At 47.9% G+C, this 25,801-nt stretch overlaps 1 protein-coding gene across 5 annotated transcripts in view; it reads left to right on the top strand.

The window, feature by feature from the left end:
• The window catches only part of LZTR1 (leucine zipper like transcription regulator 1), a 243,911-nt gene that overhangs the window by 55,944 nt on the left and 162,166 nt on the right, over positions 1-25,801 (top strand). For all 5 annotated transcript variants that reach the window (XM_026655098.2, XM_026655095.2, XM_026655096.2 and 2 more), the window contains exon 7: positions 17,069-17,126. In XM_026655098.2, coding sequence (XP_026510883.1) covers positions 17,069-17,126 — 58 coding nt within the window. The remainder of the gene's footprint in view (positions 1-17,068; positions 17,127-25,801) is intronic.

Raw genomic sequence — 25,801 nt, forward strand, 5'->3', positions numbered from 1 at the left:
TTTATAACAGCTAAAACACAAATTGTCAACATCGCATGTCCAAATATAGAAAGTAAATATCCTTAAATCAAACTCTTAATGAAATTCTTAAGCAGCGTTTTTCTTACTTTGCCCATCTGTAAATTTTGATTATTATTGATGGAAATATTTCTTTGTGAGATTGTGTTTGTACTGTGAAATTGACATTTGCCGACCTTTACTAATACAGATTTAGTCCTTCCAATCCTAATAATAATGCAGAAAAGGCAGAAGTGTCCAGGACTTTTCTGCTCTGTATTTGGGGAAAAGGCTGCTGCTGATGAAGAAATACTTTCAATCTGAACAATAACTGAGGATGTTCGATAGTATTTCTCAAAGTTCAACATTTTTAAATTAGGGGTCCAGATAACTTAGACTTCTGTAAAGCATTTAACCTTGTAGCACATGACATTTTGATTAAGAAACTAGAAGAATATAAACTGAACATAGCAGACATTAAATGGATTAAAGACTGGTTAACTGACAGGTCTCAAATGGGAAATCATCATTGAGCGGGTATGTTTTTTAGTAGGGTCCTATTGTGATGGGATCCCCAGGGTATGACCTGGAATTGTGGGACAGCCGTGCCCCTTAACTCTTCAGCCTGGACAGTCTCTCACAATGCTTTGCTAGTGACAAGCAGCAAACCACTCCAGGTGCTATCATCACTCAGCCACCAGCATACAGAGATACCCAGCTAAGTTGCACGAATGCTCTCTAAGGCACGAATGAACTAATACAGAGGGAAACACCAGCCAATCGCTCCAGCCTTGCACCCCAGAAATGTACCGTCTTACACTGCTCAAGACTTTCAGTTGAACAATGCAAGCTCCTTAATTAGTTACTCCTGGGGGAATTCAGCACCACTGTGCTTGTGCACAATTCATGTCCCGTGCAGATTTCTTTGCTTCCCTGCAGAAAATGATGGGGAAGCAAAGGAAAGCCGCAAGAGCGGTCACACACCCCTCCTTAGCAGTGCAGGTGTGTCATTTTTGGTGCCCGGAGCAGTCATTGGAGAGGTAAATCACCCAGGGGGTGGCAGGGCTGGGGATGCCCTGCCTGGTGGCTCCTACCCTGTGCTGGGCTCGGCTGCTGGTCCTGCTGGGCTGACAGTGGGGGAGGAGAGGACTTTCTGTTCTCCCGTGTAACAGGGCATAGCAGGGCCCCCCTTGGTCCTGTTTCTGCTCTGCTCCAAAAATCACTCAGAGACCTTCTGGCTGAGCAGTCACCAGTGCAGTTTGTTTACACGGTGCAAACCCACCACTTCTTATCACATATCGCTGGGGGTTCCAGCCTTAGAGGCTTTTCTTTCTTGCAGCCAGGAGGGGAGAGCTACCCCTCTCCTTCCACTCTCTGGCTTCTCCCCCCTTTCTTCCTTCCTCTGAGCCTGTATACAGCCCCAGGCTAGCAGCTCTTCCGCCTCTGCCAATCAGGCTCAGGTTCCTCTAGTCAACTCCAATTCACCTCCTTTAATTAGAGCTGGAGTGACAGAGGGCTTGCTTAGCCTTTCCTGGTCAGCACCCTGTCACACCCTGCAAGGAGCAGCTGGGTCCAGGTCAACCCACCTCCAGAAACCTCCCCCAATGCAGGAAGCTCTGCACCCATCTTTCCCCTGCTTCCTGACCCCATCGCTCCTCAGACGCCGAAGGAGGGGGTCATTGTATGGGGAGCTGCTCCCCTGTCCATCCAACCTCTGTGCATCCAGAGGGCCCCCCCCATACCTGGGCTCCCCTGCCGAGCCTCAGCCCCCCCCACCCGAACCCCCACTGAGCCCCCCACACCCGAACCCCCACCGAGCCCACTCTCCTGCATCCAGACCCCCCTCGAGCCCCTCCCCCTGGACCCAGACCACCAGTCCTGCACCCAGACCACTCCCCGCTGAGCCCCCCTGCACTTGAAACCTGACTCTTACGAGTCCCCCCTGCACTTGGACCACCGCAAAGAGCCCCCTGCACGCAGACACCCACCCCAGTGAACCCCAATCAGCTGCCCCCGAACCTCCACCCTACCAAGCCCCACTCCCCCAGCACCAAGATTCCTCCTCAGAGCTCCACACACCTATATCCCTGCCCCCTAGCCCGGCCAAGCCCCATCCCCCAACACCCAGACCCTTCCCTGCCGAGCCTCAACTACCTTCACCTGGACCCCTCTGCAGAACCCCCCCAACGAGCTCCTATTCATCCAGATCTCCCCGCACTGGGATCCCACAACTAGCTGTCCTGCACCCAGATTGCCCCACACAGAACTGTCTCATCTTACACCTGGATCCCCCCATACTAACCCCTCTACACTTGGATCCTGCCGGGCTGAGCCTGCTTGCCCCAAACTTGGATCGGGGGCCAGGGCTGAGTGTGCGTGTGAGATTTTGTTCCTCTCACTCGCTATCTTGGTGCATCTGGTGTGGAGAGGAGGGGCCCTGGGGTGTTTGTGGGGCAAGCCCCACTTTTGTTCTGTGACAGGGTTGAGTGCAGCTTCACTGCCGAATCTGTCCCCCGGGGGGAAGGGTGCAGGGTGATCTCCCACATCTGTGCTGCCAGTGGCCTGTGCTCCCCACTGCCATGCTGGAGCCTCCACATTTCTTTACTGACAAGTAAAATTTGCAGAATTTTAAAATATTTTGCGCAGAATTTTTAATTTTTTGGCACAGAATTCCCTCAGAATGAATTAGTTTGATGCTTCTTCAAAGGAAAGTGGACATTTGCACCAGCGTTTGTAATCTGAGCAGATTCCCCAAGCACTTTAGACAAACACACTGGTAAGGATAAAACATTAAAATAAGTTTATTAATTACAGAAAGGTAGATTTTAAGTGATTATTAGTGGTAGAAGTAAAGGTCAGAGATAGTTACCTAAGAAAGAAAAAGTAAACATGCATTCTAAATCCTAAACTTTCAGACTGAGCAAGATTTGAATCAAACAGCTTTTCTCACCTCACTGGATGTTGCAGGCAGGTTACAGTTCTTAATTCACAGGCCTGGACCAGTCTCCTCTGTTGAAGCTGTCATCTTCTCAGCGTTCTTGTTGCTCCAGCGTAGGTGGGGAGGAGAAAGGCAAAAGCATGATGCCACTGTCCCCTATTTTATATCCTTAGTCCATGTGCCTAGAAGACACTAGCCCAAACATGTCCTGGTGTGCCTTGCTGAGTCACAGAATTGAGCAATCCTCATTCTGTGGTGCTTGCACAACTGTCTCTTACAGAATTGTAAATCTCTTGTTTAAAATTTCTCTGCTCGTCAATGGTCATTTAATGCCCGCCTGGGTGTGGGTCACCACCCTTTTAGTAATTGGAGAATTAGCTGTGGGCATCTACCAAAGTCACAACATATTTCAATAACAACCATATAGCAAAATCTCATAACTTCATACGCAATAGCAATATACATATTTTGACAAAATGATGAGTTTCAGCAGATCATGACCTTTCATATGGTATCTTACATGGCATGATTTGTATGGAATATCACAAGCATATACGAATGATGAATGGGAGCAACAGGGGGTTACTTTGAGGTCCAGTGCATCACACCTATAGGGATCAGTTCTTGGCCTTACGCTATTTAACATTTTTATCAATGACCTGGAAGAAAAAATAAAGTAATTGCTGATAAAGTTTGCAGATACCACTTCTCCAATCTGTGTGTTAAATAATAAACAGGGCAGATAACTGATGATAATCTGGATTGCTTGGTGAACTATATGCAAGTAAACAGTATTTGCTTTAATATAGCCAAGTGTAAAGTCATGCATTTAAGAATAGAGAATTTAGACCATATTTACAGTTACTTGGAGGCAGTGACTAAAAAAGTCTTGGGGTTCATGGTGGATAATCAGCTGAAAATGGGCTGGTGTGACACTTGTGCCCAGAAGAACTAATATAGTCCTTGGATTTACAAACACTGGAATATTGAGTAGAAGTAGAGAGATTCTAATAACTTTGTATTTGGCACTGGTGTGACTGCTGCTGGAATATTGTGTCCAGTTCTGGTGTCCACAGTTCAAGAAGGAGGCTGATAAATTGGAGATGGTTCAGGGAAAAGCCATGAGAATGATTAAAGAATTAGAAAACATGCCTTACAATGAGAGACTCAAGGAGCTCAATATCTTTATCTTAGGGTATGTCTACACTACGAAATTAGGACGAATTTATAGAAGTCGGTTGTTTAGAAATCGTTTTTATAAGGTCGATTGTGTGTGTCCCCACACAAAATGTTCTAAGTGCATTAAGTCGGCAGACTGCGTCCACAGTACCAAGGCTAGCGTCGACTTCCGGAGCGTTGCATTGTGGTAGCTATCCCACAGTTCCCGCAGTCTCTGCCGCCCATTGGAATTCTGGGTTGAGATCCCAATGCCTGATGGGGCAAAAACAGTGTCGCAGGTGATTCTGGGTACATGTCGTCAGGCCCCACACTCCCTCCCTCCCTGCCATGAAAGCAACGGCAGACAATCGTTTCCCGCCTTTTTTCAGCCCAGACGCCATAGCACTGGGATCATGGAGCCCGCTCAGATCACCGCAGCAATTATGAGCACTTTAAACATCATGCATATTATCCTGGAGTATATGCAGGACCAGAACCTGCCAAGGCAAAACCAGGCGAGGAGGCGACGGCAGCGCGGCGACGAGAGTGAAGAGGAAATAAGACATGGACATAGACCTCTCACAAAGTACGGGCCCGAGCAATGTGCAAATCATGGTGTTAATGGGGCAGGTTCATGCCGTGGAACGCCGATTCTGGGCCAGGGAAACAAGCACAGACTGATGGGACCGCATAGTGTTGCAGGTGTGGGATGATTCCCAGTGGCTGCGAAATTTTCGCATGCATAAGGGCACTTTCATGGAACTTTGTGAGTTGCTTTCCCCTGCCCTGAAGCGCCAGAATACCAAGATGAGAGCAGCCCTCACAGTTGAGAAGCGAGTGGCGATAGCCCTGTGGAAGCTTTCAACTCCAGACAGCTACTGGTTAGTCGGGAATCAATTTGGAGGGGGTAAATCTACTGTGGGGACTGCTGTGATCCAAGTAGCCAATGCAATCAAAGAGCTGCTGGTATCAAGGGTAGTGACTCTGGGAAACGTGCAGGGCATAGTGGATGGCTTTGCTGCAATGGGATTCCCTAACTGTGGTGGGGCGATAGACGGAACCCATATCCCTATCTTGGCACCGGAGCACCAAGCCAGCGAGTACATAAACCGCAAGGGGTACTTTTCAATGCTGCTGCAAGCACTGGTGGATCACAAGGGACGTTTCACTAACATCAACGTGGGATGGCCGGGAAAGGTACATGATGCTCGCGTCTTCAGGAACTCTGGTCTGTTTCAAAAGCTGCAGGAAGGGACTTTCTTCCCAGACCAGAAAATAACTGTTGAAATGCCTATAGTTATCCTTGGGGACCCAGCCTACCCCTTAATGCCATGGCTCATGAAGCCATACACAGGCAGCCTGGACAGTAGTCAGGACCTGTTCAACTATAGGCTGAGCAAGTGCAGAATGGTGGTAGAATGTGCATTTGGACGTTTAAAAGCGCGCTGGTGCAGTTTACTGACTCGGATAGACCTCAGCGAAACTTACTGCTTGCTGTGCGCTCCACAATATCTGTGAGAGTAAGTGGGAGACATTTATGGCGGGGTGGGAGGTTGAGGCAAATTGCCTGGCCGCTGATTACGTGCAGCCAGACACCAGGGCGGTTAGAAGAGCACAGCAGGGCACGGTGGGCATCAGAGAAGCTTTGAAAACCAGTTTCATGACTGGCCAGGCTACGGTGTGAAAGTTATGTTTGTTTCTCTTTGATGACCCCCTTCCCCCGGTTCACTCTTCTTCCCTGTAAGCTAACCACCCTCCCCTCCCCCCTTCGATCACCGCTTGCAGAGGCAATAAAGTCATTGTTACTTCACATTCATGCATTCTTTATTAATTCATCACACAAATAGGGGGATAAACTGCCAAGGTAGCCCGGGAGAGGTGGAGGAGGAGGGAAGCACCGGTTGGGGTGGGGGAGGAGATAAGGACAAGGACACACTGCACTTTAAAACTTTACAACTTATTGAAGGCCAGCCTTCTGTTGCTTGGGCAATCCTCTGGGGTAGAGTGGCTGGGTGGCCGGAGGCCCCCCCACCGCGTTCTTGGGCGTCTGGGTGAGGAGGCAATGGAATTTGGGGAGGAGGGCTGTTGGTTACACAGGGTCTGTAGCGGCGGTCTGTGCTCCTGCTGCCTTTCCTGCAGCTCTACCATACGCTGGAGCATATCAGTTTGATGCTCCAGCAGCCGGAGCATCGACTCTTGCCTTCTGTCAGCAAGCTGATACCACCTATCATCTTCAGCCCGCCACTTGCTCTCTTCAGCCCGCGATTCAGCCCACCACCTGTCCTTGCGTTCATATTGTGCTTTCCTGCACTCTGACATTGTCTGCCTCCATGCATTCTGCTGTGCTCTGTCAGCGTGGGAGGACATCTGGAGCTCCGAGAACATGTCATCCCGAGTGCGCCTTTTTCGCCTTCTAATCTTCACTAGCCTCTGCGAAGGAGAAGCATTTGCAGCTGGTGGAGAAGAAGGGAGAGGTGTTAGTTAAAAAGACACATTTTAGAGAACAATGGGTACACTCTTTCACGTTAAATCTTGCTGTTGACATTACACAGCACATGTGCTTTCGTTACAAGGTCACATTTTTCCTCTTATATTGAGGGCCTGCCGGTTTGGTGTGAGAGATCACTCACGCAGTGCCAGGCAACAGAATTCGGCTTGCAGGCAGCCATGGTAAGCCATAGTCTTTGGCTTTTTTAACCTTCATAACATGTGGGAATGGTTTCAAACAGCAGTGCCCTCATTTCACATACCAAGCGTCCGTTGGGTTGGCCATTTAAAATGGATTTTCAGTTTAAAAGGAGGGGCTGCGGTTTCCGGGTTAACGTGCAGCACAAACCCAACTAACCCCCGTCCCCTCCCCCCCCCCCACCCAATTCTCTGGGATGATCACTAACAACGGGGAACATTTCTGTTCAACAGAGCAGGAACGTCCCCTTAATAAAATCACCCTATTTCAACCAGGTGACCGTGAATGATATCACTCTCCTGAGGATAACAAAGAGAGATAAGGAATGGATGTTGTCTGCATGCCAGCAAACACCGGGACCATACGCTGCCATGCTTTGTTAGGCAATGATTCCAGACTACGTGCTACTGGCCTGGCGTGGTAAAGTGTCCTACCATGGAGGACGGAATAAGGCAGCCCTCCCCAGAAACCTTTTTGCAAAGGCTTTGGGAGTACATGAAGGAGAGCTTTCTGGAGATGTCCCTGGAGGATTTCCGCTCCATCCCCATACACATTAATCATTAAACACGCTCGCTTTTAAACCATGTGTAATATTTACAAAGGTACACTCACCAGAGGTGCCTTGTGTGCCCTCAGGGTCTGGGAGCACGCCTTGGGTGGGTTCGGGGGTTACTGGTTCCAGGTCCAGGGTGAAAAACATATCCTGGCTGTTGGGGAAACCGGTTTCTCCGCTTCCTTGCTGTGAGCTATCTTCAATGTCTTCATCATCATCTTCCTCGTCCCCAAAACCCGCTTCCGTGTTTTGTGATTCTCCATTGACGGAGTCAAAGCACAGGGTTGGGGTAGTGGTGGCTGCACCCCCTAGCATGGCATGCAGCTCAGCGTAGAAGCGGCATGTCTGCGGCTCTGCCCCGGACCTTCCGTTTGCCTCTCTGGTTTTGTGGTAGGCTTGCCTTAGCTCCTTAATTTTCACGCAGCACTGCTGTGCGTCCCTGTTATGGCCTCTGTCCTTCATGCCCTTTGAGACTTTTTCTAATGTTTTGGCATTTCGTTTACTGCTACGGAGTTCAGCTAGCACTGATTCGTCTCCCCATATGGCGAGCAGATCCCGCACCTCCCGTTCGGTCCATGCTGGAGCTCTTTTGCGATCCTGGGACTCCATCATGGTTACCTGTACTGATGAGCTCTGCGTGTTCACCTGGACTCTCCACCACGCTGGGCAAACAGGAAATTCAAAATTTCACGGGCCTTTTCCTGTCTACCTGGCCAGTGCATCTGAGTTGAGAGTGCTGTCCAGAGCGGTCACAATGGAGCACTGTGGGATAGCTCCCGGAGGCCAATACCGTCGAATTGCATCCCCACTACCCCAAATCCGACCCGGAAAGGCCGGTTTCAGCGCTAATCCCCTCGTCGGAGGTGGATTAAAGAAATCGATTTAAAGAGCCTTTTAAGTCGAAAAAAAGGGCTTCGTCATGTGGACGGGTCCAGGCTTAAATCGAGGTAACGCTGCTAAATTCGACCTAAAATCGTAGTGTAGACCAGGCCTTAGCAAAAGAAAAGAAGAGATATGGGGAACAAAGTTTGAAAATAGAGGGCTTTTCACTCTAGCCGACAAGGTATAACAAGATCCAATGGCTGGAAGTTGAATCTAGAGAAATTCAAATTAAAAATCAGAGGCGCAGTTTTTTAAAAGTGCTAGTAATTAATCATTGGAACAATTTACCAAGGGTAGTGGTGGATTCTCCATTACTGAACATAAGAACAGCCATACTGGGTCAGACCAAAAGTCCATCTAGCCCAGTATCCTGTCTTCCGACAGTGGCCAATGCCAGGTGCCCCAGAGGGAATGAACAGAATAGGTAATCATCAAATGATCCATCCCGTTGACCATTCCCAGCTTCTGGCAAACAGAGGCTAGGGACACCATCCCTGCCCATCCTGGCTAATAGCTATTGATGGACCTATCCTCCATGAACTTATCGAGTTAACCCTGTTATAGTCTTGGCCTTCACAACATCCTCTGGCAAAGAGTTCCACAAAGTGACTGTGCGTTGTATGAAGAAAAACATTCTTTTGTTTGTTTTAAACCTGCTGCCTATTAATTTCATTTGGTGACCTCTAGTTCTTGTGTTATGAGAAGGGGTAAATAACACTTCCTTACTTACTTTTTCCACACCAGTCATGATTTTATAGACCTCTATCATATCCTTCCTTAGTCTTCTCTTTACTAAGATGAACGGCCCCAGTCAATTTATTATCTTTTCATATGGAAGCTGTTCCATACCCCTAATCATTTTTGTTGCCCTTTTCTGAAACTTTTCCAATTCCAAATTTTTTTTTTTTTTGAGATGGGGTGACCAGATCTGCATGCAGTATTCAAGGTGTGAGGCAGTAGAACCCACTTTGATATACATATTTGGAGAGAACAATAAGTTTCAGCAGATTATGACCTTTCATATGGTATCTTACATGGCATGCTTTGTATGGAATATCATTACTGTGTATGAATTTTTGAGATTTTGCTGTATGATTGTTACTGAAATATGCTGAATGTTTGCTAGTGACATATGAAGGAGGTGATCCCCACCCAGGAGGGCATTCAACAACCATTAATCAGCAGGGGAGTTGTAATCAAGGGATTTACAATTCAATGACATTTGTGCAAGCACTACACAATGGGGACTGCTCAACCCTGTACTCAGTAGCACAAGACTACGCCGGGGGATTGCTCAACCCAGTGACTCTGGGCAAGTGTCTTCTAGGCACATGGACTAAAAATATAAAATAGAGACAATGGCATCATGCTTTTGCCTTTCTCCTCCCCCACCTATGCTGGAAGCAACAAGAATGCTGAGAAGATGACAGCTTCAACTGAGAAGACTAGTCCAGGGTTAAGGGAGAGGTCTGTGTATTAAGAACTGTAACATCCAGTGGGTGAGAAAATTGCTTGATCTAAATACTGTAATAAGGTTTAAGATTTAGATTGTGCACTTATCTCTTATATTCTTTGGTAACTATCTCTGACCTTTTATGCCTATCACTTATAATCATTTAAATCTATATTTCTGTAATTAATAAATCTGTTTTATACTTCAACCAAAACATACTGTTTTAGGTAAAGTGCTTAGGAAATCTCAGCTCAGGTTACAAAGGCTAGTGCATGACCTCTCCACATTGAGAGAGGGGCAGACTGGGTAATAAACTTACACTGGCCAGGCTTATGACCAGGGCAAGACGGTACAGCTCTGGGGTGTAAGGCTGGGGAGCTGGGGGGAATTGGCTGGTGCCTTTCTTTGTGTGATTTGTGAGTGGCTCTGGGAGCATTCATGCAATCTATCTGGGTGTGAGGCTCCACATGCTGTTGTGCTGGACAGGTTTACTGCTTGTCACTGGCAAAGCATTGTGAGAGACAGCCCAGGTTGGAGAACTAAGGGGGCACAGGAATACCCTATTTCCAGGTTGCACCCCAGTCACACTGTAGCTATTTGCACTGGATGTTGTGGTGTTCCTATTTAAAAAAATAGTGAACTCAATCGAGCCCATGGTGGTTAAGGGGAAGCAGTTATTCAGGGTCTTAATCAGCCATCAGTAACCAAACGTAGGAAGTAGAGGAGACATCTCAACCCAGAAACTTAAACTGCTTTGAGCATCTTTTCCTGAGCAGACAGTAGAAGACTGAAGCAGTTCTAAGGAGGCATCAGAGTGGCGTGACAGTGGCAGACTGAGGGTATGTCTACACTACAGGATTAATCCGAATTTAGATAATTCGAATTTGGGAAACAGGTTGTATAAATTTGATTGTGCGCGGCCACACTAAGCACATTAATTCGGTTTTTAACCACATTAATTCGGTGGTGTGCGGCCACACTACCCCATTACTTTAACCACAGTAATTCGGTGGTGTGCGGCCACACTAACCCTAATTCGAATTAACAAAATCGATTTAGGCACTACTCCGCTCGTCGAGGTGGAGTACAGAAATCGATTTTAAGTGCCCTTTAATTCGAATTAACTGGCTCTGTAGTGTGGACGGGTGAAGGGTTAATTCGGATTAACGCAGCTAAATCCGAATTAAAGTCGTAGTGTAGACCAGGCCTGAGTGGAGTTGTTAAGGCTGCAGCAGACCTGTGCAGAGCAGACAGTGGTGAGCCGAAGCAGTCCAATGCGAGACCTCTTGGAGAACTTCTGTCTCTACCTGGATGCTATAGAGTGAAGCTAGGATTCTTGAGTGTGGGGATAGTTCCCTTGTGATTTAATTAAAAACAAATCAAACACGACATTTCTATGACCAAATAAAAAAATCCAAATATAGCTTTAAAACAGTGTGATTTCATTTATGTATGTGATGGTTATGCCTGAAGTCATAACAGGAAAGCACAGGATGTTGTAGCAAACAGAGCCACATAGGATACGTCTACATTGCAATGTAAGCCCGGGCTCAGATTTAGGCATGAGCCCGAGCCCCAACCCCCCTTCCGTCTATACACACATCTCACAGACTTGGGCTTGGTCCTAGGACCCTGTGGGGCTGGAGGGTTCAGGTCAGAATCTAACTGAGACCCAGGGTTCAAGCCCTGTTGCTTTGCAGGCTAGATGAAACCCGCCTGACTCAGGTCCTGGGTGTCTGCCAAAAGTATCCCACAGTCTCATGGGCAATCAACTTCAGGAAGATGGAAGCAGCCCACCTTGATGTAGTGCAGCAGCCCGGTCAGTCAGTGTTTAACCCCTCCATTGTCTTCTTAACACCAAGTTGCAAACACGCCTTCAGAGAGCCTTCTGTGTTTGCAGTGGAGACTGAACAAAAGTCTTTTGCAGAGTGTGCTGCTTCATGGTCATGGGAGCATAGACAGATTTTGGGAAATCTCTGGTGTGAGGCCAGAAAACAGTTGACTTTACTAAAATTACTAGGAATGACCCTGCATGCCAGCAAATAGCAAAGAATCTGGCAGTGTTGCAAATTTACTGGACTGGTGACCGGTGCAAGGAGTGGATTAAGTGGCTCAGGACTGAGTACAAGAAGACCAGGGACCAAAACTGCATCTTGGGCAACTTGCTGACATGCCCGTTTTATGATGAGTTTGGCAATGGTGCTGCATGATGCAGCTGGGATGGGGCTCTTCTGGCCCCAGAATCCAGTGTGGGGACTGATGGGAGCCAGTAGCAGGTGCCAAATAAGCACAGTTGAAGTGACTTAGTTGCTGAAACTAGTCCCAAAGGAGGCTTTGGAGCAGCAGCAGCAGATCCTGGGGCTGTAGTCAGAGGAGCTGCTTGATATCCCCCTCACTCCCATGAGGAGCAGCCTGCAGCAGACACGGAAAGGACAGAAGCTGTACCTGAGCCCAGTAAGTTTCTGACTCCATTTTAATGTTTAATACAGTAATGGGAAGGATTTTTGTTTTATGAGCTAATGCAAAAATTGTTAAAGGCCCAGCTAGCAGCATGTATCTGCTAATGGCAGACTGTATCCCACCAGTGGCTTGGTTACACCCCCCCCTCTGCACCACATGGAATTCAAATTGGTGACCAGGAAATGCAAACATTAAAAACACCTTGAAAGTGAACTTTTATTTGAGAAGGCACAGATTTTTGCTTAAAATAATACATTGCCATGCCTGTAAGTACAGCATTCTGTAACCATCCAATGGTGTAATGAGCCACCTGGAAACAGTGAACTGGGAGGGTGGGGAGGGGGAAGGTCAAAATGTGTTCCATTTACATATCTAGTCCATTTCAGTTAATAGTGGTGCATGTAGTCCATAGGTGGCAAGATCATTTGTGCCAGATTTGCGTAGAGTTTGAAATTTTGTCCAGAAATGGAGGGTAAGGAGGTTGGCTGTGGAGCTCTGTATATTGGCTGTTTGCCAACCTCTACTGGTTGCCGTACCTCCCCAGTTTGCCCACACTAGCAGAAGCCTGGGCTAATGTGCCTTCACAGACCGTTCCAAGAGGAAGCAATTCTGTGATGAACTTATGGTTGAAGTTCTGGACAGGGCCAACAAGCAGGTCCAGTACCAAAGACAGAGGGACTTACGGCTAGAGGAAAGGCATGACAAGAGGCAATGGGAAAGGCTCATGCTGGCTACACAGCTTGAGGATAGATTTTCAGCGTGGAAGCTGGGACTTGCTTTGCAGTTCCTGGAAAAGGAACAGTAGCTAAGGGAGGCAGACAGAGCTCAGCAGGAAGAGCTGTTTGAGAGGCTAAAATCACTAATAGCCACAAGAGTAGAGACTCCTGCTGCATCACCCATACCATGGCCCGAGTCCCCTGCACGGTATCCTGTGATGCAGTCCAGAAACAGCTTGGAACTGCCTCTCACGTGGTTGCCTCCACCCTCTTCCCCCCGGGCCAAGTGCGTGGTTATTGGGGAAAGGAGAATGGGGAGTCAAGGGACATGCAACGGTAAGGAGTTTCTGTCTTGTACATTGTTTCATTGTTTCCACTTGTTCATGCACTTATTTTTTTGTTTTTGTTTTTTCCTTTAAGGTTCTGTTTTACTGGTGCTTTGGTGTGGTAATGGCAGCTGGCCTGCCTGGCAATGGGTGAATGTTGTATTTTTCTAATATATGTTTATAAATAAAAAATTTTCTGTCATCAAGAAAGTTTATTGCTGTCACTGTATCACATCATACAATGTGTATTTAAAATAATAGGGGTAAACACATGATCAGGGATAATTAGGAATTAGTATACAAACCCAATTCCTCCATACAGTAATCTACATCAATCCATACTTCAATCAATTGAGGGATGTGATCATTCCCCTCTATTTGGCATTGGTGAGGCCTCATCTGGAGTACTGTCCAGTTTTGGGCCCCACACTACAAGAAGGGTGTGGAAAAATTGGAAAGAGTCCAGCGGAGGGCAACAAAAATGATTAGGGGGCTGGAGCACATGACTTATGAGGAGAGGCTGAGGGAACTGGGATTATTTAGTCTGCAGACGAGAAGAATGAGGAGGGATTTGATAGCTGCTTTCAGCTACCTTAAAGGGGGTTCCAAAGAGGATGGATCTAGACTGTTCTCAGTGGTAGCAGATGACAGAAGAAGGAGTAATGGTCTCAAGTTGCAGTGGGAGAGGTTTAGGTTGGATAATTAGGAAAAACTTTTTCACTAGGAGGGTGGTGAAGCACTGGAATGGGTTACCTAGGGAGGTGATGGAATCTCAATCCTTAGAGGATTTTAAGGTCAGGCTTGACAAAGCCCTGGCTGGGATGATTTAGTTGGGGATTGGTCCTGCTTTGAGCAGGGGATTGGACTAGATGACCTCCTGAGGTCCCTTCCAACCCTGATATTCTATGATTCTGTGATCACTTCCTTACACCAATCCATACTGTGAATCCCCCTTCCACCATTTCACAAGTGATTATGTCATGCATAAATACATTGCATGGCAATCAACCCCTTACACCTCCCCAAGCTCTGAACCCCCCTCCCCAAATCAATGAGCCCCATCCCTCCCCTCCCCCACAGGAATATTCATAAAGGTACTATTTCCCCTGGCTGAGTGTAGCAATTCAGTGATCACTCGCTGTCATAAGTCCTTTCAGGGGGAAATGACTCACCTATGCCTTCAACAAGCCACAGTGATGTGGCATCCAAATGGGTCTGTAAACGTCTCCAACGGGATTTCAGTCTGCCAAAAACAACCATTCTACACCCGCTAAGAGTGTAATTAAACTGTCTTTTGCCAGAATCTCTTAAATCTGGATACAGTTTCATAAGACAGAGCAAAGGAGGGTATGCAGGTGCCCCCAGAATAACTGTGGGAACAGTAACTCCATTTATGACAATGTCATTTGGTGGGAATAGTGTACCAGCCTGTCCATGAATGTAGACCTCCGACAAAAAAACCTGTCATCATGAACTTTCCCAGTGCAACCTACATTGACATTCATAAATCTGTGTTCCACGAGGGCTTGCATAACTATACAGTATTACAGTTTATGGTTTATGTGCTCCTTGAGGAGAGCAAACTGTGAGTACACGAGTCCATCAGTGGCCCAGGTGCAGTTTGGAAACCCCATTCTCTCAAAGCCAGCAGTTACTTCAGGAATATCTTTTATGCCTGCCACCATGGGGTAAACCACATATCTGATTGCCTCAGAAACCTCTGCAACCACTTTACCCACAGTTGACTTTCCCACACCAAAACTGGTTGGCAACGGACCTGTAGCAGTCTGGGGTAGCCAACTTCCAGATAGTTATAGCAACCTGCTTCTGGACTGAGATGACTGCCGTCATGTGTGTATCTTTATGCTGGAGGGTTGAGGCAAGCTGCTCACAAAGCTCCAGAAATGCAGCTTTCTTTGTGCAAAAAAAAAAAAAGACCTGCTGCTGCTCTTCCCAGGTCTGCATGACAATTTGATCCCAGTAGTCTGTGCATATAGCCCTGCTTCAGAAGTGCTGATTTACATAGGGGTTATCAGTGGCTGTAATTAGTGTCATGAGCAACATCATGCCATGTCTGCATCCTCCTTCTGCTGCTCCAACATAAGCTCTGTCTGGTGCCTCTGGTGGGTCAGAAAATACCATCGAAATGTCCTCCAGTGTCTCATGGAAGCGCTGCCCATTTCCTGACATAGGCATGAAAGTGCAAGCAAGAGAATTTCTTCAGAAGGTGCATCCTCCATGTTGCTGGCTCCGGCAGTTGGGAGCACACTGACACCTCATCAGGATGTGTTGACCAGCTGTTCAAACTCCCTGTAATGTGCAGGGTGGGCAGTCAAGTTTTCCCACAGTGCACCAAGGTCAAAGGCTAGAGCAGCCAGATTTTGGGAGGGCACTAGGAATCTTCTATGATTCTGTGATTTTAAGTCTGGGATATGGTTGGTTTGACTCGAGTCTGCATGCTGTAGTGTGGACCCCAGAACCCTAGGCTTGAGCTCAGGTTTGAAAATTCTTAACGTAGAGTTAACAATCAGTGTAGATGTTCAAGCCCTGGATTCTCCAACCCAGCGTCATCTGACTTGAATCCCATAATCCTGGGCTTACATTGCAGTGTAGACATAGCAGTTAAACCCCTATGGCTTGCCCATGTTAGCTCACTTGGGCTTGCCCAAGCTCCGGGTCCCCCCCAAAGAGGGAACGGCTCCAGCCCGAGCCCGAATGTCTACACAGGCCAGCCACAAATGTTTAACTGCAGTGTAGACATACCCTTAGGGACCCAACCAAAGGTACTATGCTTTTCCTTAGTGATTTGGTACAGCTCAGAATAAGCACAGATTTTTTTTCATTGCCACTAAGCCATTCAGCAGCCACTGTCTCCTCTAAGGAACTGAGGATTGGCAAAGTACCCTGTTGTTCTGATTTTTCTTAGTGAGAGCTTTAGCGGAGTAGTCAGAACCCTCGGGTTTTCCCCGTCTGAATCTCCAACCCTTATTTACCTTACTGATTAACTTATTATAACTTATATGAAAACCTGGAGTGAGGTACTGAGTCAGAGTCACTGGGAGATGAGTCAGGTAAAGGAGGAGGTGTCTCTGGAGGCTTTCTTAACTCTAATGGGAGCCTTTTTTCTGGGTGAGGTGGTGAGAAGAACAGATCATTTTGAGGAGTTACTCAATTCCTAGGTAGGAGACCTATTCCCAGGAGTCTCCAGGATGGCTGCAAGAAGATTGGCTGGGCAGAAGAACCAGGAATGAGGGCTCTCTAACAGCTTAATGTGACCATGTTATCAGCATCTCACTGAGGAACATGAGTCCCTAGGCAGACAAACATCAGGAAAGGGAACATTCCTGAGAGGCTGGGGCTTACTGGTATTGAGAGCAGATAGTCAGATTTGGGCACGCCAATAGAGTGATGGGGTAGTGGGTTCTTCATCTAAAATGTCCTTTAGGTAGGGTTTGGCCACATCACTAATCCCTGTGGTCAGGGTCTGGAGTTGCCAGTGGGGGATGGAAAGGAAGGAGGGAGCAGAACAGTAAAAAGGAGGATTTCAGTTAAAATCTCACAGGTTAGCAGCCCAAATCCTCAAGCTCTGAGCAAAGCTGTTATGAAGTTGTTCATTGTAGCACAAAAGCAACAAGACTGGTGCTGTAATACTGTTCTGGGTTTACATGTGATGATCCTGAAAGGTGCTAAAATCTTGAGTCTATTAGTAGCTTTTGTGGCACTGGCTAAAGCAACAGTCTCTAGGCTAAGGAATTCCTGCTGCATTTGAGAACGGGGAATGCTTCTGAGGTTTAGACTGTTGTCACTGCTGACTGATGTCTTTGTTCATTACAACTTCACAAACTAAAAATAACCAACCTAAAGAAACTTAAATTTGATATTGTTTTCATATAATCTAGGTTAAATGATATGTGGACGATTGGCCTACAGGACAGAGAGCTAACATGCTGGGAAGAGGTAAGCTCTGAATCACAACAATACAGCACTTCCTCTTGGTGTTTTTACATAATTTTACGTTTTCTATTTCAGATTGCATTGTTGTTTCCTCAGAGTGTAATTTCATACATACTTAGCAGGAAACTGAATATTTCTTTGTTTCCGCTGTGTGCATATTTGATTTCAGCTTCAGTTTTTCCTTTCAGTTGGGAAAACCAAGTATGGTTTGAACCTTTGTGTACATCTAGGCTGATCATCTGCATGGCACAGACCAGAGAGTTTCACCAAGTGATTCCTGCATCCAACTTCTGGTTGAGCCTAGAGCAGATTTTCTCAAAGATATGCAGGAATCGCTTGGTGAAATTCTCTGGCCTGTGCTGAGACACCCAGTGCTGTCCTAGTTTTAAAACTTCAGATGATGAAGAATCCATGACATCTGTAGATATATTGTTCCAATGGTTAATTATCATTACTAGTGAAAATGTACGTCTTCGTTTTAGCCTGAATTTGTCTAGATTTAGCTTCCAGCTGTTGGATCTTGTTATGCTTTTGTCTGCTAGATTACAGCTCTTCTTTCCATGTGGATATTTATAGGCTGTGATCAAGTCACCTCTTAATCTTTTCTTAGATAAACTAAATTCACTGAGCTTCTGTAATATCTAACACTAAGGGTATGTCTACACTACAAAATTAGGTTGATTTTATAGAAGTCAATTTTTAGAAATCGATTTTATATAGTCGATTGCGTATGTCCACACTAAGCGCATTAAGTCGTCGGAGTGTGTCCTCGCTACCATGGCTAGCATTGACTTATGGAGCGGTGCACTGTGGGTAGCTATCCCACAGTTCCCGCAGTCTCCGCTGCCCATTGGAATTCTGGGTTAAGCTCCCAATGCCTGATGGGACAAAAACATTGTCGCGGGTGGTTTTGGGTACATGTCGTCAGTCGCCCCTCCCTCCGTGAAAGCAACAGCAGACAATCGTTTCGCGCCAGACACTAGGGCGATTAGAAGAGCACAGCAAGGCACGCTGCGCATCAGAAAAGCTTTGAAAACCAGTTTCATGACTGGCCAGGCTTCGGTGTGACAGTTGTGTGTGTTTCTCCTTGATGCAAACCCGCCCCCTTTGTTGATTTTAATTCCCTGTAAGCCAAATCACCTCCCCCCTTCGAAATAAAGTAACCATTGTTTTGAAACCATGCATTCTTTATTAATTAAAAAAAAATATGAGATAACGGACAAGGTAGCCCGGGTGGGGTGGGGGAGAAGGGAAGGACAAGGCCACATTGCTTATGTAGCCACACTAAAAATCAAACTGTTTGAATGACAGCCTTCTGTTGCTTGGGCCATCCTCTGGAGTGGAGTGGCTGGGTGCCCAGAGCCTCATCCCCACCGCGTTCTTGGGCGTATGGGTGAAGAGGCTATAGAACATGGGGCGGAGGGGAGGCGATTATACAGTGGATGCAGTGGGGGTCTGTGCTTTTGTTGACTTTCCTGCAGCTCCAACAGACGCTTGATCATGTCCGTTTGCTCCCCCATTAGCCTCAGCATTGCGTCCTGCCTCCGCTCTTCGCACTCACTTAATTCTTTGCTGTCCTCTGCCACTGAATGCCTCCATGCATTCAGCTGTGCCCTATCAGTGTGGGAGGACTGCATGAGCTCGGAAAACATGTCATCACTAGTGCGTTTTTTTCGCCTTCTAATCTGCGATAACCTTAGGGACAGAGATGATAGGGGGAGCATAGAAACATTCTACGCTCTACTATTCTGGGGGCTTTTCCTGTGTACCTGGCTAGTGCATCGGAGTTCAAAGTGCTCTCCAGCAATGGAGCACTCTGGGATAGCTCCCAGAGACCAATACCGTCGATTTGCATCCACACTACCCCAAATTCGACCCAGCAAAGTCAATTTTTGCGCTACTCCCCTCGCCGGGGAGGAGTACAACAGTCGATTTTAAGAGCCCTTTAGGTCGACCTAATGCGGTTAAATTCGATCTAACCCTGTAGTGTAGACCAGGCCTAAGGCAGTTTTCCAGACCTCTACTCATTCTTGTAGTATTTTCTGACCCCAGTTAAATTTGTCAGCCTCTAGTTTTTTTTTAAGTAAGAACTGGACAACAAATCCTTGGAATGCTGGGAAAGTTCAAGAGGATTAGTATTCAGGAGGTGTAAAGAGGATGGCCTAGGTAACTATAGGCCACTTAGCTTGACATTGATCCTGGGTCAAATAATGGAAAAGCTGATAGAAGATGCAGTCACTAAAGATTTAAAGGATGGCAGTGTAATTAATGCCAGTCCACATGGTTTGATGGAAATTAAATTGTGTCAAACAAACTTGCTTTTTTTATGAGATTACAAGTTTCACTGGCAAAGGCAGTTCTATTGACATATTTAGATTTCTGTAAGGGAAGTGACTTTGTACTACTCCATATTCTGATTTAAAAAAATAGCAATATACAAAATGAAGAAAGCACACTAGATGGGTTAAGTACTGGCTGACTGGTAGACCTCAGAAAGTAATTATAAATGGAGAATCACCATTCTGTGCTGGCATTTCTAGTGGAGTTCCCTAAGAATCTCTTCTTGGCCCAATGCTATTCAATATCTTTATCAATGACTGTAATGGTCCTCTCTTGGGGAGCATGGCCTAGTGGTCACGGCTGTAACTCCTGACTGCCAAGGGGGTTTGTGGGACTTCCTGAATGGCAAACAGGAGGGGGGATCAGTTGATCCCAATGACGCAGGTTTTCTGACATAAAGATTTTTAGCATCTGCTTCAGGGTTCAGCTGAAGTGTTCAACCAGGCCATCCAGTTGCAGGTGATAAACTGACACAGACTTTTTTCATCAAGCGGGACGTGAAGTTTGTATCTTGGTCGGTGAGAATCTCCTTGGGAACGCCTACTTGAGCAAAGACTTTCAGTAGTTCCATGGCAATAGTCTTTGCATTGGTGTTATGTAGTGGGATTGCATCAGGATAGCGAGTAGCATAATCGACTATCACCAATAGGTGTTTGTATCCGGCGGCACTTTTTTCCAGGGGGACGACAAGGTCTATACCAATGCATTTGAAGGGGACATTGATGACCGGGAGAGGAATGAGAGGGGCTTTCCCCCCACCTTTTGGCCCAACTATCTGGCATTCAGGGCAGGAGTTGCAGAAGTTTTTAACTTCTTGATGTACGCCAAGTCAGAAGAAGCGGTCTAAGATCTGGGCCAAAGTTTTCCTCCTGTCCAAAGTGGCCTGCAGAGGAGATGGCATGGGCCAGTCGCATGACTTCTCATCGATGCGACCGAGGGATGAGGAGTTGTGACCGAATTTTTCCCGTCCAATGGTCTTTGAGGGTATTGCGCAACCCGGTGGGGATCTACGACCTCACTTTTAACCACTGGAAGTTGTTCATATGCATGGCTCAAGGTCTCATCTTCCCTCTGGTCCTTCACAAAATCAGTCTCTTGGGTCAGTAAGTCCCCTTCCTAGAGTGGGGTTTGTAATGTCTCCTCATTAGGAGGATCTTCCGGCAGCACTTCCTCTAGGTCCCGCTCCTAATCTACTCCAGCCAGTGTCACAGGCCGGGGTTCCCTTCCTACTCTGGTTCCCTCGGGCGCTTCCTCCGGGTTCCCAGGAGCAGTTCTACATTCCCTCAATCTGTCGGAGAAGTGTTTCCAATCCTGACCTAAGATAATGTGGTAGGCTACGGTTGGGGCTAGCCCTACTATGAGGGGGGTTTAGTGTTGTCCCCTGTGGTGACCTCTACCCAGGGCACCCATAAATCCCCATAAATGCACTGCAGGGAGATGGTCTCCCTGGGGGCTTCAGGGTAGGGGACCACGTCATCCCGGACCAGAGTTTGCCCACACGCAGAGTTTAGGCCTAGACCTACTACCTCGGTCCCATTTATTTGTACAGGAACTGTTACCTTTGCTGGGCTGCGCTTCCAGGCACAGCTCTCTGCCATCCATACTTGCCCAGAGTTGCACTCCATATAGGGGCATTCCTGATAATGGTGTCCCTGATGCCCACAGGAGAAACAGGCCCCCATGTTTAGCCCCAGGACTGCTGGTTGGGAACTGGGCCTCTGGGGATGTCTTCCCCCAGATTCTTGGCCCCCTCACCCTTCCTGGCTTTTGGGTGGGGAAGTCCCTTGGGGACCCCAGGCTTTATGTTCGGGCTGAGGTTGGGGGGCCTGGGGTTTCTCCTGGGTTCCCAGCCCCAGGCTTGAGGGCTGGCTGGGCCCCTGATAGGCTGGGGCACTCTGTGTAGCTTCTGTCTTCCCTGGTTGGCTTCCCCCTTCTGTCGAGGGGTATCTCTGGCGTCAAGCAACAGCTCAGATGTGCGAGTTAGAGCTGTCTCAGCTGCCAGATAGTTTTCCATCGGTCACACAGCATAGGTAAGTGACTCTGGTTGATGTCTGAGCATCCAGTCCCTGCCCCCATTTGGGAGGATTTGGTCAAACTTCTCCACCAGGATGAGTTTGCCCACCTCTATTTTAGGCCGCCCTTCTGGCTTTAGTCACCTCCAACATAGATCTCGCAGTTTCTGGGTGACAGCCCGGGGTTGAGCCCCTGGAGAGTATCTCTCTCCGCGGAACCTCTGGCAGAAGGTCTCCTCAGTAATGTTGAGGTAGTCCAAGATGGCCGCTCTGACCTGAGGGTAGTCTTGGGTGGTCTCTGCATCCAGTCCTTGGTTTACGGCCTGTGCTGGTCAGGGGGCCGTTGGGCAGCCATCGCCACCTGCTCAAATGTCATCAGAAAAGCCTCGGGGTCATCCTCAGGGCCCATCTTTGTGAGCTTCATGGGTACTGGTGGGGTTCCTGGGCTTGGTCCCAGGTCCCCCAATGGAGAAGTTCCGGGGGACCCTTGGGGCTTCATTAATGCCACAACTTGTTGAATTAACCTTTGCTGCTGTTCCTGTTTCTGGGCCCCTAAGTCCTGAACCAGTTGCTATTGCTGGGCAGCCATTTGCTGCAGGAGCTGTTGCTGTTGCTTTGCCTGCTGGTTCTAAGTCATCCATTTCAACAACCGTTCTGACTCCATCTCTGATGGCCTACCAGCCCATGTTATTCTACATCAGGTGATTTGGCTGCCTAGGTCAGTCAGTCTCCCCTTCTCTCAGAGGTGGGGTGTTTCCCACATTCTCCACCAATTTGTAACGGACCTCTCTTGGGAAGCGTGGCCTAGTGGACATGGCTGCCACTCCTGACTGCCAAGGGGGTTGTGGGGAGGGGAGCCTGAACCCTCCTACTCCACTGGGCTCCGACCCAGAGCCCTTTGGGCTACCAGTAGTCTGGCAATTAAGGCTGCTTAAGACTGTCCTCCCTGGGCTTCTTCCTCTCGTCCACCCCCTCAGGGTCAGCTTAGTCCAAGGCTTTCCTATGGTGGGGAAACCCAAACCACAATAAGTAAAGGGGGTTACCAAAGTCCAACATCCAGAGGATACTTCCCTTGCTGCTTGTCTTTGGGGTGGGTCCTTTCTTCCCTCAGGGAGGGACCTTTTAGGCAGCTGTGTCAGACACTTAGGCCTGGTCTACACTATGACTTTAATTCGGATTTAGCAGTGTTAAATCGAATTAACCCTGCACCCGTCCACACAACGGAGCCATTTATTTCGAAATAAAGGGCTCTTAAAATCGATTTCTGTACTCCACCCCGACGAGCGGAGTAGCGCCAAAATCGATTTTGTCATTTCGAATTAGGGTTAGTGTGGCCGCAATTCGATGGTATTGGCCTCCGGGAGCTGTCCCAGAGTGCACCATTGTGACCGCTCTGGACAGCAATATGAACTCGCATGCACTGGCCAGGTAGACAGGAAAAGCCCCAGGAAAATTTGAATTTCATTTCCTGTTTGCCCAGCGTGGAGAGCACAGGTGACCACAGATAGCTCAGCTCATCAGCACAGGTAACCATGCAGGCTGATAATCGAAAAAGAGCACCAGCATGGACTGTACGGGAGGTACTGGATCTGATCGCTATATGGGGAGAGGATTCAGTGCTAGCAGAACTTCGTTCGAAAAGACGAAATGCCAGAACTTTTGAAAAAATCTCCAAGGGCATGATGGAGAGAGGCCACAATAGGGACTCAGATCAGTGCCGCGTGAAAGTCAAGGAGCTCAGACAAGCCTATCAAAAAACAAAGGAGGCAAACGGTCGCTCCGGGTCAGAGCCGCGGAGATGCCGCTTCTACGCCGAGCTGCATGCAATTCTAGGGGGGGCCGCCACCACTACCCCACCTGTGACCGTGGATTCCGGGTCGGGGATAGTCTCATCAGCTACACCTGAGGATTCTGTGGATGGGGAAGAGGAGGAGGAGGAGGAGGACGAGCTTGCAGAGAGCACCCAGCACTCCGTTCTCCCCAACAGCCAGGATCTTTTTCTCAGCCTGACTGAAGTACCCTCCCAACCCTCCCAAGCCAGTATCCAAGACCATGACCCCATGGAAGGGACCTCAGGTGAGTTTACCTTTTAAAATATAAAACTTGTTTTAAAAGCAAGCGTTTTTTAATGATTACTTTGCCCTGAGGACTTGGGATGCATTCGCGGCCAGTACAGCTACTGGAAAAGTCTGTTAACGTGTCTGGGGATGGAGCGGAAATCCTCCAGGGACATCTCCATGAAGCTCTCCTGGAGGTACTGCAAAAGCCTTGCCACAAGGTTTCTGGGCAGTGCAGCCTTATTCCGTCCTCCATGGTAGGACACTTGACCACGCCATGCTTGCAGCAAGTAATCTGGTATCATTGCCTGACAAAGCCTGTCAGCGTATGGTCCCGGTGTTTGCTGGCATTCAAGCAACATCCGTTCTTTATCTTGCTGTGTAATCCTCAGGAGAGTGATATCGCTCATGGTAACCTGGTTGAAATATGGGAACTTAATTAAGGGGACAGAGGTGGCCGTTCCTACTGGGCTGTTTGCCTGTGACTGAAAAGAAATCCTTCCCTGCAGTTAGCCAAGCACAGGGGCGGGAATTGGCCCTGAGCTTTTCGCGTTTGGCTAGCAGGGATCTTCCCTGTTACCAGCCACGCGGTCGGGGGAGGGGGTACATTGATCATCCCAGAGAATTCATGGCAGGAGGGGAGGGCGGGGGGGTTAGTTTGGTTTCTGCAGGGATCTTCCCTGATACCTGCCACGCGGTGGGGGGAGGGATAAAGCGATCATCCCAGAGAATTGGATGGGGGGGGGGTTAGTTTGTTTTCTGCTGCTGAAGGTTAACAGGAAAACCGCAGCAGTCAACAAGCTTTGCTTGGTATGTGGGAAAGGAGGGAGCAGAAGCTGAAAGACAATGGCTTACCATGGCTGCCTGCAAGTTGAATTCTGTTGCCCGGACCTGCGTCTGTGATCTCTAACACCAAAGCCACAGGCACTCAATATTAAGATGGAAAATGCGACCTTGTACTGAAATCACATGTGCTATGTAATGTGAATAGTGTTTTTCACCATGAAAGAGTATAAGCATTGTTCTGTAAAATGTATCATTTTAAAAACTTCTCTCCTTTTTTTCAACCCTCCCTCCAGCAGCTGCAAATTTTTCAAGCCTCCCTCCTCCGTCCCGAAGGCTATCTCAGATAAGGCGGCGTAGAAAGAGGATGCGAGACGACATGTTCACAGAAATAATGGAATCCACCCGCAATGAAAGAGCTTATTTGAATGAGTGGAAGGACACTGTATCTAAATTTAGGAAAGATGCCAGTGAACGTGAGGTCATGAGGGACGCTCGAGATGAGAGGTGGCAGGCTGCAACGCTGGGGCTGCTGCGTGAGCAAACGGACATGCTCCGGCGTCTGGTGGAGCTTCAGGAACGGCAGCAGGATGACAGAGTGCCGCTGCAGCCGCTGTATAACCTACCTCCCCCCTCACCATGTTCCATATCCTCCTCACCCAGACGTGTAAGAACGCGGGGGGGGAGGCTCCGTGCACCCTCCCACTCCACCCCAGTGGACAGCCCAACCAAAAGGCTGTCATTATATTGAATTTGTTCAGTGGCCTTTTACTTCCCTCCTATCCTCCTCCCAAACCTCACCCAGATTACCTTCTTGGTTCTCTCCCTATGTTTATAATCACTTAATAAAGAATACATGATTTTTAAACGATAGTGACTTTATTTCCTTTGAAAGAAATCTGGGGGAACGGGGAGGGTGGGTTCCTTACAGAGAATGAATGAGTCAATAAAGGGGGCGGGTTTTCATGAAGGGAGAAACAAACAGAAATTTCACACTGTAGCCTGGCCAGTCATGAAACTGGTTTTCAAAGCTTCTCTGATGCACAGCGCTTCCTGGTGTGCTCTTCTAATCGCCCTGGTGTTTGGCTGCGCGTAATCAGCAGCCAGGCGATTTGCCTCAGCCTCCCACCCTGCCATAAAGGTCTCCCCCTTACTTTCACAGAGATTGTGGAGCACACAGCAAGCAGAAATAACAATGGGGAGATTTCTTTGGCTGAGGTCAGAGCGAGTCAGTAGCAATCGCCAGCGACCTTTTAAACGGCCAAATGCACATTCTACCACCATTCTGCACTTGCTCAGCCTGTAGTTAAACAGCTCCTGACTCCTGTCCAGGCTGCCTGTGTATGGCTTCATGAGCCATGGCATTAAGGGGTAGGCTGGGTCTCCAAGAATAACTATTGGCATTTCAACATCCCCAACGGTTATTTTCTGGTCCGGGAAGTAAGTCCCTTGCTGCAGCCCTTTAAACAGAGTAGTGTTCCTGAAG

This window comes from Terrapene carolina, unplaced genomic scaffold (assembly GCF_002925995.2).
Source record: "Terrapene carolina triunguis isolate 2854851 unplaced genomic scaffold, T_m_triunguis-2.0 Scaffold195, whole genome shotgun sequence".
In the NCBI taxonomy this organism is placed as follows: Eukaryota; Metazoa; Chordata; order Testudines; family Emydidae; genus Terrapene; species Terrapene triunguis.